Genomic DNA, 21,480 nt, shown 5'->3' with positions numbered 1-21,480 from the left:
TAGTATGGAAAAGGAAAGGGAAAGGGGGGACACCTATGGGGTAGGTATCCAAGTTCCTTGGTGTCCACATCACCAACAAACTAACATGGTCCAAACACACCAAGACAGTCGTGAAGAGGGCACAACAAAACCTTTCCCCCTCAGGAGACTGAAAAGATTTGGCATGGGCCCCCAGATCCTCAAAAGGTTCTATATATCTCAGCAGGTATATCTCATTGATCATCCCCAAAACCAACACCTCATTTGGCCGCCTTTCCTTCCAGTTCGCTGCTGCCAGTGACTGGAAGGAATTGCAAAAATCGCTGAAGCTGGATACTTTTATTTCCCTCACTAACTTTGAACATCAGATATCTGAGCAGCTAACCGATCGCTGCATCTGTACATTGTCCACCCAATCTACCTACCTCATCCCCATACTGTTTTTATTTACTTTTCTGCTCTTTTGCACACCAGTATCACTACTTGCACATCATCATCTGCTCATTTATCACTCCGGTGTTAATCTGCTAAATTGTAATTATTCGCTTCTATGGCCTATTTATTGCCTACCTCCTCATGCCTGTTGCACACACTGTTTATAGACTTTCTTTTTTTTCCTACTGTATCATTGACTTGTTTTTTGTGTTATTGGCTTGTTTATTGTTTACTCCATGTGTAACTCTGTGTTGTTGTCTGTGTCACACTGCTATGCTTTATCGTGGCCAGGTCGCAGTTGTAAATGAGAACTTGTTCTCAACTAGCCTACCTGGTTAAATAAAGGTGTTCTCAACTAGCCTACCTGGTTAAATAAAGGTGAAATAAAACATTTTAAAAAAAATAGCTGCACCATCGAGAGCATCCTGACCGGGTTCATCACCGCCTGGTATGGCAACTGCTCGGCATCTGACTGTAAGGCCCTACAGAGGGTAATGCGAACAGCCCAGTACATCACTGGGTCCAAGCTTCCTGCCGTCCAGGACCTATATAATAAGTAGTGTCAGAGGAAAGCCCATAAAATTGTCAGACTCCAGTCACCCAAGTGATAGACTGTTTTCTCTGCTACCGCACGGCAAGCGGTACCAAGTCTAGGACCAAAAGGCTCCTCAACAGCTTCCACCCCCAAGCCATTAGACTGCTGAACAATTCATAAAAATCCTCACTGGACAATTTACATTGACACCCCCCCCCCCCCCCCCCTCTTGTACACTGCTGCTACTCGCTGTTTGTTTGTTACCTATGTATAGTCACTTCGCCCCCACCTACATGTACAGATGACCTCAACTAGCCTGTACCCCTGCACACAGTACCGGTGCCCCCTGTATGTAGCCTCGTTCTTCTTACTGTGTTACTTTTAATTATGACTTTTTATTGTAGCCTACTTGGTAAATATTTTCTTCTTCTTGAACTGCACTGTTGGTTAAGGGCTGGTCAGTAAAGCATTTCACTGTAAAGTCTACACTGTTGGTTAAGGGCTTGTAAGTAAAGCATTTCACGGTAAAGTCTACACTGTTGGGTAAGGGCTTGTAAGTAAGCATTTCACGGTAAGGTCTACACTGTTGGTTAAGGGCTTGTAAGTCAGCATTCCACGGTAAAGTCTGCACTGTTGGTTAAGGGCTTGTCAGTCAGCATTACACGGTAAAGTCTACACTGTTGGTTAAGGTCTTGTCAGTAAGCATTTCACAGTAAGGTCTACACTGTTGGTTAAGGGCTTGTAAGTCAGCATTCCACGGTAAAGTCTACACTGTTGGTTAAGGGCTTGTCAGTAAGCATTTCACTGTAAGGTCTACACTGTTGGTTAAGGGCTTGTAAGTCAGCATTTCACTGTAAGGTCTACACTGTTGGTTAAGAGCTTGTCAGTAAGCATTTCACTGTAAGGTCTATACTGTTGGTTAAGGTCTTGTCAGTAAAGCATTCCACGGTAAGGTCTACACTGTTGGTTAAGGTCTTGTCAGTAAGCATTTCACTGTAAGGTCTACACTGTTGGTTAAGGTCTTGTCAGTAAGCATTTCACTGTAAGGTCTACACTGTTGGTTAAGGGCTTGTAAGTAAAGCATTTCACGGTAAGGTCTACACTGTTGGTTAAAGGCTTGTAAGTCAGCATTTCACTGTAAGGTCTACACTGTTGGTTAAGGTCTTGTCAGTAAGCATTTCACTGTAAGGTCTACACTGTTGGTTAAGGTCTTGTAAGTAAGCATTTCACTGTAAGGTCTACACTGTTGGTTAAGGTCTTGTCAGTAAGCATTTCACTGTAAGGTCTATACTGTTGGTTAAGGTCTTGTCAGTAAGCATTTCACTGTAAGGTCTACACTGTTGGTTAAGGGCTTGTAAGTCAGCATTCCACGGTAAGGTCTACACTGTTGGTTAAGGTCTTGTCAGTAAGCATTTCACTGTAAGGTCTACACTGTTGGTTAAGGTCTTGTCAGTAAGCATTTCACTGTAAGGTCTACACTGTTGGTTAAGGGCTTGTAAGTCAGCATTCCACGGTAAAGTCTACACTGTTGGTTAAGGGCTTGTAAGTCAGCATTTCACGGTAAAGTCTACACTGTTGGTTAAGGGCTTGTAAGTCAGCATTTCACTGTAAGGTCTACACTGTTGGTTAAGGGCTTGTCAGTAAGCATTTCACTGTAAGGTCTACACTGTTGGTTAAGGGCTTGTAAGTAAAGCATTTCACTGTAAGGTCTACACTGTTGGTTAAGGTCTTGTCAGTAAAGCATTTCACGGTAAGGTCTACACTGTTGGTTAAGGGCTTGTAAGTCAGCATTTCACAGTAAAGTCTACACTGTTGGTTAAGGGCTTGTAAGTAAAGCATTTCACTGTAAGGTCTACACTGTTGGTTAAGGTCTTGTCAGTAAGCATTTCACGGTAAGGTCTACACTGTTGGTTAAGGTCTTGTCAGTAAGCATTTCACTGTAAGGTCTACACTGTTGGTTAAGGTCTTGTCAGTAAGCATTTCACTGTAAGGTCTACACTGTTGGTTTAGGGCTTGTAAGTAAAGCATTTCACGGTAAGGTCTACACTGTTGGTTAAGGGCTTGTAAGTAAAGCATTTCACGGTAAAGTCTACACTGTTGTATTCAGCGCATGGCAAATAAAGTTTGATTTGGCAAATAAAGATTTGATAGTTATACATTAGATTTGTCAAACAGAAACGTTTCCAGACCGTCTGGAAGCCTCAGGAATTATTTAATCAAATAATTCATTAAATAATAGAAGAAAAAATTCAAGTACAAAAAATATCACCAGGCATCTTCTTCAATACAAAATCATCTCTCTCTCAATCCATGTCCCCCACTTACACTGGCTGCTATAATGTCCCTCATAAAATGCAATACACTAGTGCCATCTGGTGGAATGACTTGGTACTGAAGGTGAGTGGTGTCAATTACATAACTAATGAAAAAAAAAAAAAAAAACACTCAATCAGGTCACACTGGACATTCATATTTGGCCAAAATGAAGCAAAGTGGTTTGGGGGATTTTAAAATCCGGTTGTTCAGCTCACGCCATTGTGCAAAAATAATGGTTCTGATATTTAAACAATACATACTTTCTCAGCAATAATAACAAACAAAAAGTAAGAAATCCACAATAAATAAAGTTCAAATGTGAGAACAAAGTCCTTTGGCATAAAAAAAATAACCCTTAGATTCCACCGAGTGTCTGGTGTGGTATTCACCTCTAGTTATTATGCGGCAGAGGACCCCTTTATTGGTCGAATGTAATTTACCAACCAATGAAAGTGACTGGTGGGGATGGTATGTTATCAGCTCTCTGACTAACAGGTAAAAACAGTGGACCTTGCAACCCTCCAATACCAGGAGGAAATAACAAACTACACCCTGCTATTCATTATATAGTGAAATACTTTGACCAGGACCCTTTGGGCTCTGTGAAAAGTAGTGCACTATATAGGGAATAGGGCTCTGGTCTAAAGTAGTGCACTATATAGGGAATAGGGCTCTGGTCTAAAGTAGTGCACTATATAGGGAATAGGGCCCTGGTCTAAAGTAGTGCACTATATAGGGAATAGGGCTCTGGTCTAAAGTAGTGCACTATATAGGGAATAGGGCTCTGGTCTAAAGTAGTGCACTATATAGGGAATAGGGCCCTGGTCTAAAGTAGTGCACTATATAGGGAATAGGGCTCTGGTCTAAAGTAGTGCACTATATAGGGAATAGGGCCCTGGTCTAAAGTAGTGCACTATATAGGGAATAGGGCTCTGGTCTAAAGTAGTGCACTATATAGGGAATAGGGCTCTGGTCTAAAGTAGTGCACTATATAGGGAATAGGGCTCTGGTCTAAAATAGTGCACTATATAGGGAATAGGGCTCTGGTCTAAAGTAGTGCACTATATAGGGAATAGGGCTCTGGTCTAAAATAGTGCACTATATAGGGAATAGGGCTCTGGTCTAAAATAGTGCACTATATAGGGAATAGGGCTCTGGTCTAAAGTAGTGCACTATATAGGGAATAGGGCTCTGGTCTAAAGTAGTGCACTATATAGGGAATAGGGCTCTGGTCTAAAGTAGTCCACTATATAGGGAATATGGTGCCTCTTGGGACACAACCAATACATCTGTGTGGTCTAATGTGGTTACAGTAAGACTTGTCCTGTTGTTGGTCAATACAAAAGGTTCAAATACACTTGAACTGTCCCAGAGGGAGGACAGTCAGACACAAACACATTAATCATGATTAGTCCCACAGAGCCAAACGAATAACGACCCTGGTGCTGCAGTCTCTCAGTCTCACTCAGTTACACCTCCAAAACCACAGCAGCGCTTCTCAAACCTGGCCGGTGTCCCAAATGGCACCCTATTCCCTATATAGTGCACTACTTTAGACCAGAGCCCACAGGGAATATGTACCAGGGAACACTGGTTTTGATCGGTCACCTCATAGAATTACATATAGCATCCTACATGGGTCTATGGGTCTATGGGTCACCCACCTAAGACCAGTCTCATCAGATATCAACACTGTGTGAAATTAAGGCAGATACCTTGTCAGTGCAATACACAATGTTAAACTTAAAGAGAACACATAAACAAGTTAGTTAAACAGAACACATAAACTAACTTGTTTAACAGAACACACAAACAAGTTAGTTAAACAGAACACACAAACAAGTTAGTTAAACAGAACACACAAACAAGTTAGTTAAACAGAACACACAAACAAGTTAGTTAAACAGAACACAAACAAGTCAAACTTAGTTAAACAGAACACATTAACAATACACACTGGCTTGGCAAGACCTAACAGAGAGGCAGGGAGCCATAGAAAATGGCCATCTCAGCAGCAGTAGTGCAAAAGTAGTGCACTATATAGGTAATAGGGCTCTGGTCAAAAGTAGTGCACTATATAGGGTGTGGTTTGGGATGCAGATTGAGTCTCTGACCTTCTATAGAAATGGCTCTCTATGGAGTGGGATTTATAGGAGTCCAGACATTTGTATCTTTAACCACCAAGTAGCAGCTGGATTCCAATTTCTAAACCTTAAGAAATGTCCAATGTAGACATTTTTATCTCAATATTAAATCATTTCTGGGTAAAAATTAAATATTAATTTCAATCAAAACGGTCTCACATTTTGCTAGGACTGTCTGAAGTAGAGAGGGGAAAACTGAAAACTAGCTGTTATTGACAAAGAGCTTTGGAACTCTCTTTCTTATTGGTCTATTAGCTAATTTACTGCCTGGTGATGTCACCAGGCAGGCCAAAACTCCATCCCACCAAAACAAGCAAAAATGTCAGGCGTCCTTTTCAAACAGCTCTTACACGAAAAGGGCACGATCATCATTCTCACAATTTCACAGTATTATTCCAACCGCATAGTGTAGAAATATATATAAAACACAGGAAAAATGACATTGTTGACTGTACTGTGCCTTTAACAGTAAATCTGCACCACAACACAGAGACAGAAACCCTTCCAAGATATACTCTATCTTAACTATTCTCAAGCAGCCATACAGCTACTACCAGGACATTAACTTCAGTTAAGACAATAGTTTACCTCCATAAAACTCTGTAAGAACCAGGTGGTGAAAGAATCCCCAACTCTGACCCTCTCCAGACAATCTTCATGGCCAGAGTTGCTATTGCCTCAGAGTATGTTGGACAACCTGGACGGGGTCTAGACATGAATGAACAAAAGGTCAAACAGAGATGGTGGTTCTATCTCCTTAGTAACCTTGAACTACGGCACCTGAACGACTTTCCCTATTCAGACACCTTTTTAGGTAAACAAGGGGGGGATCGCCAACATTTAGAAAGTAGAAAGGCTTGAGCCATTTGTCATGTTCTTTCTTTCTTTCCCCTAAAAAAGAAACATATGTTGTCAACAGAAACACGGCTGCGGTAGTCAAAGAACTTTACAAGAAGGAATAGTTATAAAGATGTCCACAGTCAGAAGAACCAGCTGTTTTGTGGTTGTGTTTTTAACACTGAAAGGTAGTTCGGTTGACATCCTGTCTGGCATCCTCTCTGAGAGGTCCATCTCTGTTCTGGCCATGGCCCTCATCAGCATACCCTGGCACTTCAAGGACCATAGGCTATTAAGTGTACAATTAAATACAGGTTGTTGTCGTTTTTCTTTACTGTAAAAAAACAAATGTGGGTGGTTTTCCCACTACAAGTGCATCAGAAAACCTTCAAGGAGAGTCTGTGGAGATGGCCATGAAAGCATCTCTCTTGACAACACTGGAGGTAAGTCCCAGAGGCCATTGGCACATAGAACTGACAATTCTGAAAATACCCAAGACATTGCCTTCGGTCCAGGATGTGGTTTCACTGACTCGACACTTGACGGAGGCTGGGGACATCGCCACCTGGTGGGGAGCCTTTTGAAGTGCTTCTTGAACACAGAGAACTGAGACCTGCATTGACGTCCCATGTCGTACTGCAGCAGAGGGGGATCTAGTGAGGGCAGCAGTGGCAGAACACAGCCACCGGTGGGGGGGGGGGGGGGGGGGGGGGGGGGGTACTATCTCTTCGGCATCCCTCCCTAAATGTCTGCAACTGCTGGGACACCACAGTCTTCAGCTAATTGACTGTGTTTGTTTTCCTCCAAATACAACATGAAGTTCACTGACACCACAGTTCACCCATTGGCTGTGTTGTTATCTGTCGCTGGCGAGTGTAACTGGTAGGATGTGAACCATGGTCTCCCACACGTGCCCAGTCGCTCCCTCCTCTCCTGTGTGTGTGTGTGTGTGTGTGAGTGTGTGTGTGTGTGTGTGTGTGTGAGTGTGTGTGTGTCTATCTATCCATCCGTCAGTGAGTCTCTGTCCATCTGTGTGGAAGGGTCATCTCTTCAGAGGGTGGCCAGTATGCGTGAGAAGGAGACGAGGACAGAGAGGGTGGTCTGGCCCACTCCAAACACCAAGGCCTGGAGAGGGGCCATGTCCTTCCCTGCCACCCTGTACACCCCCGCCACCGCCGCACCTGGGAAAGAGACACACCCACATACAGATTGTCATTAATATGAGTATTACCACACATATCCTAACATACCAGTCAGTCGAGCCTTGTCGACTGCACCCCAGATTGTTCAATAGCATTTCAGTACTGATAAAAGCACAAAGAAAAATGACTCTCGGGACTCCTTATTCTCAGCCTGTCCTCGTATCCCTACAGCTCCGTACTGGAATCTAATGTTGTGCCTTTAGACTCTCCCACATGGACAGTTTTAGAAGAAGCATTAAAAGATTTCCCTTTGTAAGCTGACCGTATATTTTTTATTCTTTATTTAACTAGGGCAAGGCTGTTAAGAACAAATTCTTATTTACAATGACGGCCTAGGAACAGTGGGTTGCTTGTTCAGAGACAGATTTTTACCTTGTCAGCTCGGGGTTTCGATCTAGCAACCTTTCGGTTAGTGGTCCAACACTCTAACCACTAGGCTACCTGCCGCCCCACTAGGCTACCTGCCACCCCACTAGGCTACCTGCCGCCCCACTAGGCCACCTGCCGCCCCACTAGGCCACCTGCCGCCCCACTAGGCCACCTACCGCCCCACTAGACCACCTGCCGCCCCACTAGGCCACCTGCCGCACCACTAGGCCACCTGCCGCCCCACTAGGCCACCTGCCGCCCCACTAGGCCACCTGCCGCCCCACTAGGCCACCTGCCACCCCACTAGGCTACCTGCCGCCCCACTAGGCTACCTGCCACCCCACTAGGCTACCTGCTGTATTAATACATGGCTCCACACAGTCAGTGGGGGCATGAGTGAGAGTCTGCACACATACTGTGTTTACTCACCCCTGGATGTGGCACCCTACTACCTACATACTGTAGAGTCCTACTACCTACATACCGTAGAGTCCTACTACCTACATACCGTAGAGTCCTACTACCTACATAACGTAGAGTCCTACTACCTACATAGAGTCCTACTACCTACATACTGTAGAGTCCTACTACCTACATACTGTAGAGTCCTACTACCTACATACTGTAGAGTCCTACTACCTACATACCGTAGAGTCCTATTACCTACATACTGTAGAGTCCTACTACCTACATACTGTAGAGTCCTACTACCTACATACTGTAGAGTCCTACTACCTACATACTGTAGAGTCCTACTACCTACATACTGTAGAGTCCTACTACCTACATACCGTAGAGTCCTACTACCTACATACCGTAGAGTCCTAATACCTACATACTGTAGAGTCCTACTACCTACATACTGTAGAGTCCTACTACCTACATACTGTAGAGTCCTACTACCTACATACCGTAGAGTCCTACTACCTACATACTGTAGAGTCCTACTACCTACATACTGTAGAGTCCTACTACCTACATACTGTAGAGTCCTACCACCTACATACAGTAGAGTCCTACTACCTACATACTGTAGAGTCCTACTATCAACATACTGTAGAGTCCTACTACCTACATACTGTAGAGTCCTACTACCTACATACCGTAGAGTCCTACTACCTACATACTGTAGAGTCCTACTACCTACATACTGTAGAGTCCTACTACCTACATACCGTAGAGTCCCACTACCTACATACTGTAGAGTCCTACTACCTACATACTGTAGAGTCCTACTACCTACATACTGTAGAGTCCTACTACCTACATACTGTAGAGTCCTACTACCTACATACTGTAGAGTCCTACCACCTACATACTGTAGAGTCCTACTACCTACATACTGTAGAGTCCTACTACCTACATACTGTAGAGTCCTACTACCTACATACCGTAGAGTCCTACTACCTACATACTGTAGAGTCCTACTACCTACATACTGTAGAGTCCTACTACCTACATAGAGTCCTACTACCTACATACTGTAGAGTCCTACTACCTACATACTGTAGAGTCCTACTACCTACATACTGTAGAGTCCTACTACCTACATACTGTAGAGTCCTACTACCTACATACTGTAGAGTCCTACTACCTACATACTGTAGAGTCCTACTACCTACATACTGTAGAGTCCTACTACCTACATAGAGTCCTACTACCTACATAGAGTCCTACTACCTACATAGAGTCCTACTACCTACATAGAGTCCTACTACCTACATACTGTAGAGTCCTACTACCTACATACTGTAGAGTCCTACTACCTACATACCGTAGAGTCCTACTACCTACATAGAGTCCTACTACCTACATACTGTAGAGTCCTACTACCTACATACTGTAGAGTCCTACTACCTACATACTGTAGAGTCCTACTACCTACATACTGTAGAGTCCTACTACCTACATACTGTAGAGTCCTACTACCTACATACCGTAGAGTCCTACTACCTACATACTGTAGAGTCCTACTACCTACATACTGTAGAGTCCTACTACCTACATACCGTAGAGTCCTACTACCTACATACTGTAGAGTCCTACTATCAACATACTGTAGAGTCCTACTACCTACATACTGTAGAGTCCTACTACCTACATACTGTAGAGTCCTACTACCTACATACTGTAGAGTCCTACTACCTACATACCGTAGAGTCCTACTACCTACATACTGTAGAGTCCTACTACCTACATACTGTAGAGTCCTACTACCTACATACTGTAGAGTCCTACTACCTACATACTGTAGAGTCCTACTACCTACATACCGTAGAGTCCTACTACCTACATACTGTAGAGTCCTACTACCTACATACTGTAGAGTCCTACTACCTACATACTGTAGAGTCCTACTACCTACATACCGTAGAGTCCTACTACCTACATACTGTAGAGTCCTACTACCTACATACCGTAGAGTCCTACTACCTACATACCGTAGAGTCCTACTACCTACATACCGTAGAGTCCTACTACCTACATACTGTAGAGTCCTACTACCTACATACTGTAGAGTCCTACTACCTACATAGAGTCCTACTACCTACATACCGTAGAGTCCTACTACCTACATACCGTAGTGTCCTACTACCTACATACTGTAGAGTCCTACTACCTACATACTGTAGAGTCCTACCACCTACATACTGTAGAGTCCTACTACCTACATACTGTAGAGCCCTACTACCTATATACTGTAGAGTCCTACTACCTACATACTGTAGAGTCCTACTACCTACATACTGTAGAGTCCTACTACCTACATACTGTAGAGTCCTACTACCTACATACTGTAGAGTCCTACTATCAACATACTGTAGAGTCCTACTACCTACATAGAGTCCTACTACCTACATACTGTAGAGTCCTACTACCTACATACTGTAGAGTCCTACTACCTACATACTGTAGAGTCCTACTACCTACATACTGTAGAGTCCTACTACCTACATACTGTAGAGTCCTACTACCTACATACTGTAGAGTCCTACTACCTACATACTGTAGAGTCCTACTACCTACATAGAGTCCTACTACCTACATAGAGTCCTACTACCTACATAGAGTCCTACTACCTACATACTGTAGAGTCCTACTACCTACATACTGTAGAGTCCTACTACCTACATACCGTAGAGTCCTACTACCTACATACTGTAGAGTCCTACTACCTACATACTGTAGAGTCCTACTACCTACATACTGTAGAGTCCTACTACCTACATACTGTAGAGTCCTACTACCTACATACTGTAGAGTCCTACTACCTACATACCGTAGAGTCCTACTACCTACATACTGTAGAGTCCTACTACCTACATACTGTAGAGTCCTACTACCTACATACCGTAGAGTCCTACTACCTACATACTGTAGAGTCCTACTATCAACATACTGTAGAGTCCTACTACCTACATACTGTAGAGTCCTACTACCTACATACTGTAGAGTCCTACTACCTACATACTGTAGAGTCCTACTACCTACATACCGTAGAGTCCTACTACCTACATACTGTAGAGTCCTACTACCTACATACTGTAGAGTCCTACTACCTACATACTGTAGAGTCCTACTACCTACATACTGTAGAGTCCTACTACCTACATACTGTAGAGTCCTACTACCTACATACCGTAGAGTCCTACTACCTACATACTGTAGAGTCCTACTACCTACATACCGTAGAGTCCTACTACCTACATACCGTAGAGTCCTACTATCTACATACCGTAGAGTCCTACTACCTACATACCGTAGAGTCCTACTACCTACATACTGTAGAGTCCTACTACCTACATAGAGTCCTACTACCTACATACCGTAGAGTCCTACTACCTACATACCGTAGAGTCCTACTACCTACATACTGTAGAGTCCTACTACCTACATACCGTAGAGCCCTACTTCCTATGTGACCTGGTCAAGAAGTAGTGTACTATGTAGGGAATAGGGTACCATTTAGGACGCAGTTTTTCTCTCTCACTCCCTACAAGTTAGTCCCGCCTCTCTCTCACTATACGTCATTAGGACCATCGCCATGGAAACGGTCAGAACTGAAGAGGGTCTCAAATGTCCAACATGTCTTGAGTTCAATAAAAATACACATATGTTTTAGATACAAATGTTATTTTGAGTCAACAACAAACAACGATGTCAAGACAAGGGACAGCGGAAGAGATTAGCCTATGAAATGGCTCAAGGTTGTTGATGTCTGACTGTTGCCGGTCGACCACTACATTCCCTCACCTTCTATCACTCTTGGCAGGGGGTTGCTGCTGCTACAACACGGTACCTGCTTTTAGCTGTTTTAAGCATACCCACAATGCACAGTCAATAGTTTGCTCTCTCTGCGAGCTTCCATAATAATAACAAAGTGGTCTGTTCTATTCCTGGCTTGGCTCTGTGATTGAGTGTTTCATCCTGGCCTGTCATCAGGAGCTCCAGTCCTAGTCCACGTAGCTCACAAACAGCGCCCCAAATGGCACCCTATTACCAACAGATGTAGGATCTTAATTTGATCACCCTGTTGCAGGATAACTTTCATGATTTTTTTTTTTTTTTTACCTGTAGTGTATTTGAGGTTTAAAAATGGGTTTCTGAAGTTTGTCATTTCCACACTGCAATTTCAGACTTGATTTTCCCTTACGAAAAATGCATCAACCTTACAAAAATGTACATGAATTATAATCCACATAATCATTTCCTGTTGCTGCAGGATTATTTTCCTGCTGTAGCAAACTGGGTCACAATAAGATCTAACATCTGTATTAGGCACACTGCTTTGACCAGAGCCCTATGGCCCCGATCAAATGTAGTGCACTAGGTAGGGAATAGGGTGCCATTTAGGATACTAATTTAGGATACCAAGGTCTATTTACACATAGACGCAGTACTATGTACCACTCTTCAGACAGAATGATGATATTTGGGCTAAAGATGTTGGGCATGTGTAGAGAGGACAATTAGATAGAAAGCCAGACAGACGGAGAGATATGCAGATCGATAGACAGAAAGAGGGCAGGAGCCAGACAGACCTATCGACAGACAGACACAGAATGGGTGGTGACAGAGAGGCAAAATGCAGACAGACAGACAAACAGGAAAAGGGCACGCAGACAGACAGACAGAGGACAGACAGACAGACAGACAGACAGACAGACAGACAGACAGACAGACAGACAGAGGGGGGTGGCATACATAAGCTGGGACAGACAGACACACACTCAACATCTTCCAATGACTCACTGGTGATGACCCCTCCAACCAGGGAGGTCAGGAAACCCAGACTGACCAGGACCAAGGTGATGAGGCGACCCCTCTTGTGGCGCTGCAACATGACCAACATGAGCAGGCCCATCGCCCCGTGGACCAAGAGAGAGGAGAAGAGACACCACAGGAACACCCAGTACCACATCTCTGAGAGAGAGGGGGAGGAAAGACAGAGATTAGTGGTTAGACACAGCTCTGGAGATGGGCGGCAGGCGGCAGGTAGCTTAGTGGTTAGAGAGTTGGACTGGGAACCGAAAGGTTGCAAGATCGAATCCCTTGAGCTGACAAGGCCCCTGTCGTTCTGCCCCTGAACAAGGCAGGTAACCCACTGTTCTTAGGCCGTCATTTAAAATAAGAATTTGTAATTAACTGACTTGCCTAGTTAAATAAAAAACATGGAAACACAGACCAGTGGTTAGTTAGACAGCTCTGCAGGCCTACCATAACATAGTCTCTGAATGGAAAAAGAGGCAGAGTGGTTAGTTAGACAGCTCTGCAGGCCTACTGGAAAAAGGTGTGGTTAGAAAAGATGAGCTTGCATAATTGAACTATTAACCCCATTAAGGCATTAAGAGTACATGGCCTTCATCGTACTCTAAATATAAAACAGAGGATGTGGTTTAAGACACATCTCTGAACAAACATCCACAGGAAGCAGTTCCGGGTCAAACCTCAGCAGCTGTATTATTATATCTGAGAGAGAACAGCAGCTGTATTATTATATCTGAGAGAGAACAGCAGCTGTATTATTATATCTGAGAGAGAACAGCAGCTGTATTATTATATCTGAGAGAGAACAGCAGCTGTATTATTATATCTGAGAGAGAACAGCAGCTGTATTATTATATCTGAGAGAGAACAGCAGCTGTATTATTATATCTGAGAGAGAACAGCAGCTGTATTATTATATCTGAGAGAGAACAGCAGCTGTATTATTATATCTGAGAGAGAACAGCAGCTGTATTATTATATCTGAGAGAGAACAGCAGCTGTATTATTATATCTGAGAGAGAACAGCAGCTGTATTATTATATCTGAGAGAGAACAGCAGCTGTATTATTATATCTGAGAGAGAACAGCAGCTGTATTATTATATCTGAGAGAGACAGCAGCTGCACACACCTTGTGCCTGGGCTCATGAGAAGGCAGCCAAGCATGCTAATACAATGTAAAAATACTAAATTGCATTTTTTAAATTTTTATTCAATGTACAATTGTAAGGCAACAAGTTGCAATAGGATTGTGAGTTTGATTGCTCAACAAAAATGTGTGTGCGTGTAAGCTTTGTTGAGCAAACTCACAACAAAATGCTTGTATGTGAAAATGTTGTGTAGCAAATTCACAACAAAATATTTTTTGAGCAAACTCACAACAAAATGTTTGTTGAGCAAACTCACAACAAAATGTTTGTTGAGCAAACTCACAACAAAATGTTTGTTGAGCAAACTCACAACAAAATATTTTTTGAGCAAACTCACAACAAAATGTTTGTATAGCAAACTCACAAAAAAATGTTTGTTGAGCAAACTCACAACAAAATGTTTGTTGAGCAAACTCACAACAAAATGTTTGTTTAGCAAACTCACAACAAAATGGTTGTGTGAAAATGTTGAGCAAACAATCCTACTGTAGCTGGTTGTTTTATAATTGTACGTTGAATCATTATCTTTATTGATTTTTTGCGTGTAGACACCATGCAATAAAACAGGCTGCATTTCAAAACATTTCTAGCATTTCATATCCAGTAGCCATTCTGAAGGCTTACGAAGGGTATTACATTCATATCCAGTAGCCATTCTGAAGGCTTACGAAGAGTATCACATTCATTCAGGGAAGGATTTAAAAGCACTTAAATAACCATTTCAATTCACTGTTCTATCAAATTTGGACAAATTACTACAAAAACATTACAAAAATGGTCTGCACTCACAAGTCGCTCTGGATAAATCACAAAAAATGTAAATACCAAACATTCTCCTGCTCTGTCCCACCTCTAGAACTACTGTACTGTGTTCTACGTTACCCCAACGGAAACACCAACCTGGGACACATACATGGTACATACTGGACAAGTATCCCTTTTCACAAAGAACTCCTCCAAAAATATTGGACATTCCAACACTATGATGAATTGATTTCTCTCTATGTTCTAACATAGGGATTCCAACACATATCTGTCATTTCTAGTACATGACCAAGGTAGAGCACCTGCCAGAGTTATCGCTGGGAAAGAAAACATAGATGCTCTATGGAGAAACAGGGATGTCCCAATCTTATCATGTCCCAGAGAGAAACAGGGATGTCCCAATCCTATCATGTCCCAGAGAGAGGCTTGAGAGCCCAGCAGAGTGTCCTATTCACATTCTCTCCCTCCCCTCATCCCTTGTTATATTCCTTTTTCCTGACTCATGGAGACAAGCTTTGCATAAAGAGCTGTGGTCTTCTGGCCACATCACATTCACTCAGCCATCGAGTGGCCAGCTTGGCTCCGCTGTCACAGAGGCAAAGTGGATTGGACGTAAAATTGGACAGGATGTTTGGGGTGTTGGGAAGAGAATGTAAACTGCCTCTTCACAATTTTTTTAAGTCACACCCCCCCCCCCAAAAAAATATTTTGAGGTAGGGGGGAGTTTTACCCCGAGTTACCCTACAATTGACCCGTGTTACATTTAGCCCTACTCTCCCCTATGCACTCAGAGCAGTAACCATGCCGATGCTAAACACCCTGGGTTTAAAATGACGCCGTTCCCGCATATTTAGGAGTTGAGAAATAAATAAAGTAGGAACGTAAAAACTGTGATCTCCATTAAAACCGCTGGTTTTCCTGTGACTGCCAGAAGTGTTGACTGCTTGTCAGAATGCTTCAAACATATTTTACTAGGCAAGTCAGTTAAGAACAAATTCTTATTTACAATGACAGCCTACACTGGCCAAACCCAAACAATGCTGGGCCAATTGTGCGCTGCCCTGTGAGACTCCCAAAAACAGCTGGATGTGATACAGCCTTGATTCAAACCAGGGACTGCAGTGACACATCTTGCACTTAGATGCAGTGCCTTAGACCGCTGCGCCACTCAGGATCTAGGTAAAGAGATCAACTTTTAGGCTATGGGGTGGTCTGATTTTTCTATTCATTACTCACTTTGTTTGCAGAGGAAAAGTAAACGTGGACTGTTCTAGCATCTTCAAAGAGCACCTCTGCAAAAAAACACAGTTAAGAACGTTGCGCCAGTAATTGAAAGGTCGCTGGCTTAAAACCCCTGAGCCAACTAGGTAAAACATGTTTCGATGTTCCCTCGAGCAAGCCACTTAACCCTAATTGCTCCTGTAAGTCGCTTGTCTGCTAAATGTCTAATACATGTGCCAATGACCTGAATGTGCTGTCAACATGAACTATGTTATCTATAGCATATCCATTTAACCTTGTTCCACAACCTTCTGCCTCTGATATCGATCCAGCTGCCAGCTGTCATGCTGGGCAGAGAGAGAGAGACGTGACATAGGGCCCTTTGTGCTGCCTGGCTCTATGGTCTCAAGAGATCAGCCAGCTTAGTCAGCTCATACTGTTGAGACGAGACACAATACAGCCCCTATCTATGTTAGGGCAGGTAAGGGTCAGGACGGGAAACTGTAGGGCGAGGGAGAGTGATGTAGAAAGAGAGAGAGAGAGAGAGAGAGAGAGAGAGAGAGAGAGAGAGAGAGAGAGAGAGAGAAACACAGAGAACCAGAAAACCTTAAGAGCTTAAGCCTTCACTATGGTGAATCACTAAAACAATACAGAAATACACATTCTGCTACGCGAATGCAGTGGAAGCCAAGGTAAGTTGCTAGCTAGCATTAAACTTATCTTATAAAAAACAATCAATCATAATCACTAGTTATAACTACACATGGTTGTTGATATTACTAGTTTATCTAGCGTGTCCTGCGTTGCATATAATCAATGAAATGCTGGGGGATGATTTAACAAAAGCGCATTTGCGAAAAAAACATAATCATTGGACGACTGTACCTAACCATAAACACCAATGCCTTTCTTAAAATCAATACACAGAAGTATATATTTTTAAACCTGCATATTTAGCTAAAAGAAATCCAGGTTAGTAGGCAATATTAACCAGGTGAAATTGTGTCATATCTCTTGCGTTCATTGCACGCAGAGTCAGTGTATATGCAACAGTTTGGGCCGCCTGGCTCATTGCGAACTAATTTGCCAGAATTGTACGTAATTATGACATACATTGAAGGTTGTGCAATGTAACAAGAATATTTAAACTTAGGGATGCCACCCGTTAGATAAAATACCGAATGGTTCCGTATTTCACTGAAATAATAAATTTTTTCGAAATGATAGTTTCCGGATTCGACCATATTAATGACCAAAGGCTCGTATTTCTGTGTGTTATGTTATAATTATGTCTATGATTTGATAGAGCAGTCTGACTGAGCGATGGTAGGCAGCAGCAGGCTCGTAAGCATTCATTCAAACAGCACTTTCGTGCGTTTTGCCAGCAGCTCTTCGCAAGCACAGCGCTGTTTATGACGTCAAGCCTATCAACCTAATGGCTGGTGTAACCGATGTGAAATGGCTAGCTAGTTAGCGGGGTGCGCGCTAATAGCGTTTCAAACGTCACTCGCTCTGAGACTTGGAGTGGTTGTTCATCCTTGCTCTGCAAGGGCCGCAGCTTTTGTGGAGCGATGGCTAACGCTGCTTCGAGGGTGGCTGTTGTCGATGTGTTCCTGGTTCGAGCCCAGGTAGGGGCGAGGAGAGGGACGGAAGCTATACTGTTACACTGGCAATACTATAGTGCATATAAGAACATCCAATAGTCAAAGGTATATGAAATACAAATGGTATAGAGAGAAATAGTCCTATAAATACTATATTAACTTAAACCTAAAACCTCTTACCTTGGAATATTGAAGTCTCATGTTAAAAGGAACCACCAACTTTCATATGTTCTCATGTTCTGAGCTTTTTTATATGGCACATATTGCAATTTTACTTCTCCAACACTTTGTTTTTGCATTATTTAACTTTTTATGGCTGCAGGGGCAGTATTGAGTGGCTTGGATGAAAAGGTGCCCATTGTAAACGGCCAGCTCCTCAGTCTCAGTTGCTAATATATGCATATTATTATTAGTATTGGATAGAAAACACTCTGAAGTTTCTAAAACTGTTTGAATTATGTCTGTGAGCATAACAGAACTCATATTGCAGGCAAAAACCTGAGAAATTCCACTTCCTGTTTGTATTTTTTCTGGGGGTGGCAGATTTTCAACCAAGCTCTCATTGACATTACAGCGAGATATGGATGAGTTTTCACTTCCTACGGCTTCCACTAGATGTCAACAGTCAATGGAACTTTGTCTGATGACTCTAATGTGAAGGGGGGGTCGAAGGAGACAGGAAATAGTCACCACTGCCATGAGTTGACCATGCTTTCACTATGCGCGTTCACAGGGGAAGGACCTGCGTTCCACCGGTCATCTGAAGTCATTCTATTTCTCCGGTTGGAACGTTATTCAAGATATATGTAAACAACATTCTACAGATTGACTCAGTACATCGTTTGACATGTTTCTACTGACTGTTACGGAACTTTTAGACATTTCGCTTTGTGACTTTGGAATTGTTTACCAAATGCGCTAACCAAAGTAGCTAATTGGACATAAATAAACGGCCATTTTCGAACAAATCAAGCATTTATTGTGGGCCTGTGATTCCTAGGACTGCATTCTGATGAAGTTCATCAAAGGTAAGGAAACATTTATCATGTTATTTTCTGGTTTCTGTTGACTCCAACATGGCGGCTAATTTGGCTTCTGTTCTGAGCTCCGTCTCAGATTATTGCATGGGTTGCTTTTTCCATAAACTTTTTTTGAAATCTGACACAGCGGTTGCATTAAGGAGACGTATATCTATAATTCCATGTGTATAACTTAACATGTTAATTGAGATTTTTGATGTTTTGAAAATGGCGCCCTACACTTTGACTGGTTGTTGTCAAATCGCTCCCGTTAACGGGATTGCAGCCATAAGAAGTTAAACCAAATTAAACATGTTTCATTATTTATTTGAGGCTAAATTGATTTTTATTGATGTATTATATTAAGTTCAAATAAGTGGTCATTCAGTATTGTTGTAATTGCCATTATTACAAATAAATAAATACAAATCAGCAGATTAATCGGTATCGCCTTTTTTTGGTCCTCCAATAATCGGTATTGGTGTTGAAAAATCATGATCGGTCGACCTCTAGTGTTGATGGTATACTAAATTAAATGATCAAATATACAGACTGCAAATTCAAATGGGCTCTTCTTAAACTCTAACATTATCCTTAGCCTGATCACCCCAATCCACAAAAGTGGAGACAAATTTGATTACTATGGAATATGTGTGAGCAGCATCCTCTGCAGTATCAACAGCAGACTCCAACATTTCCTCAGTGAAAACAGTGACCGGAGCAAATGTCAAATTATCAAAATACGACACACCATGTACACACCCTGCACACCCTTACTGAAAAACAAACAAAACAAAAGCAAAGTCCTCTCATGCTTTGTTGATTTCAATAAAGCTTTTGACTCAATTTGGCATGAGGGTCTGCTATACATATATACAAAAACAACAAGTGTGCAGTTAAAATTGGCAAAAAACACACACGTTTCTTTACACATGGCCATGGGGTGAGACAGGGAGGCAGCTTGAGCCCCACCCTCTTCAACATATATATCAATGAATTGGCGAGGGCACCAGAACAGTCTGCAGCACCCGGCCTCAACCTACTAGAATCTGAAGTCAACTTGCTGATGATCTGGTTCTTCTGTCCACAACCAAGGAGGGCCTACAGCAGCACCTAGATCTTCTGCACAGATTCTGTCAGACCTGGGCCCTGACAGTAAATCTCAGTAAGACAAAAATAATGGTGTTCCAAAAATGGTCCAGTAGCCAAGACAAATAATACAAATTATATCTAGATGCTTAAACATTAACACCACAGGTAACTTCAGGTAACTTCTACAAGGCTGCTATCTTCAAACATCTGCTATCTGAGCAGCTAACCGATCGCTGCAGCTGTACATAGTCTATCGGTAATTAGCCCACCCATTTTTACCTACCTCATCCCCATACTGTTTTTCTTTATTTTATTTTATGCTCTTTTGCACACCAATATCTCTACCTGTACATGACCATCTGATCATTTATCACTCCAGTGTTAATCTGCAAAATTGTAATTATTCGCCTACCTCCTCATGCCTTTTGCACACAATGTATATAGGCTCTCCTTTTTTCTACTGTATTATTGACTTGTTAATTGTTTACTCCATGTGTAACTCTGTGTTGTCTGTTCACACTGCTATGCTTTATCTTGGCCAGGTCGCAGTTGCAAATGAGAACTTGTTCTCAACTAGCCTACCTGGTTAAATAAAGGTGAAATAAAAAAAAATAAAAAAATATGAGAGACAAGGCAAGAAGGGCCTTCTACGCCATCAAAAGAAACATAAAACTCAACATCCCCATTAGGATCTGTTATCGAACCCATTGCCCTCTATGGTTGTGAAGGATGAACCTGGAGAAGAGTCCCCTCAGCCATCTGGTTTGGGGCTCTGTTCACAAACACAAACAGACCCCACAGAGCCCCAGGACAGAAACACATTTAGCCTCAGCCAAATTATGAGAAGAAGAAAAAAAAGATAACTATTTGAAACACAAGAAAGAATCAACCAAAAAACAGAGCAAACTGAAATGCTGTCTGGCCCTAAACATAGAATACACATTGGCAGAATACCTGATCACTGTGATTGACCCAAAATTAAGAAAATCCTTGACTATGTACAGACTCAGTGAGCACAGCCTTGCTATTGAGAAAGGCCCCCATGAAGAGAGAGAAGACTATCTATATGCACGCTGCCCACAAAATGAGGTGGAAACTGAGCTACACTTCCTGACCTCCTGCCAAATTTATGACCACATTTGAGATACATATTTCCCACAGATCACACACACCCACATATCAAACATTGATAGTCTCCCATGAGAAAAGGGAAACCAGTGGAGCACAAATAACATTGTAAATACAACCCATATTTATCTGTTTAAACTATTGTGAGTAATGTTTAATGAAAAAGGTAGAGAGAGAGAGAAATAAAGAGGTATAGAGAGAGAGATGGATTGAGAGGAGTGGGGCCAGACTGGAGAGGCAGGCCAGCATAGGAAGACAGGGACAGGATACTGTAAAGAGAGGGAGTGATCTAGAGAGAGAGGCAGAGGCAGAGAGTCAAAGAGAGAAAGAAAGAGACAGGAGAGGCAGAGGGAGAGAGAGAGAGGCAGAGAAAGACAGAGAGGTAGAGAGAGGAGCAGAAAGAGAGAGAGAGAGAG

At 42.5% G+C, this 21,480-nt stretch overlaps 1 protein-coding gene across 1 annotated transcript in view; it reads right to left on the bottom strand.

The window, feature by feature from the left end:
- Positions 1-4,416: 4,416 nt before the first annotated feature.
- Positions 4,417-21,480, bottom strand: part of LOC118941205 (transmembrane protein 170B-like) — a 30,581-nt gene continuing 13,517 nt past the window's right edge. The window contains exons 2-3 of the mRNA XM_036953557.1: positions 13,071-13,241; positions 4,417-7,427 (exon numbers count right to left, since the gene is read on the bottom strand). Coding sequence (XP_036809452.1) covers positions 7,297-7,427; positions 13,071-13,241 — 302 coding nt within the window. The 3' untranslated portion in view covers positions 4,417-7,296. The remainder of the gene's footprint in view (positions 7,428-13,070; positions 13,242-21,480) is intronic.

Source organism: Oncorhynchus mykiss, chromosome 18, assembly GCF_013265735.2.
Source record: "Oncorhynchus mykiss isolate Arlee chromosome 18, USDA_OmykA_1.1, whole genome shotgun sequence".
Lineage (NCBI taxonomy): Eukaryota > Metazoa > Chordata > Actinopteri > Salmoniformes > Salmonidae > Oncorhynchus > Oncorhynchus mykiss.
The sequence above is the reverse complement of the archived record's forward strand: the minus strand, read 5'-3'. Positions and strand labels throughout refer to the sequence as shown.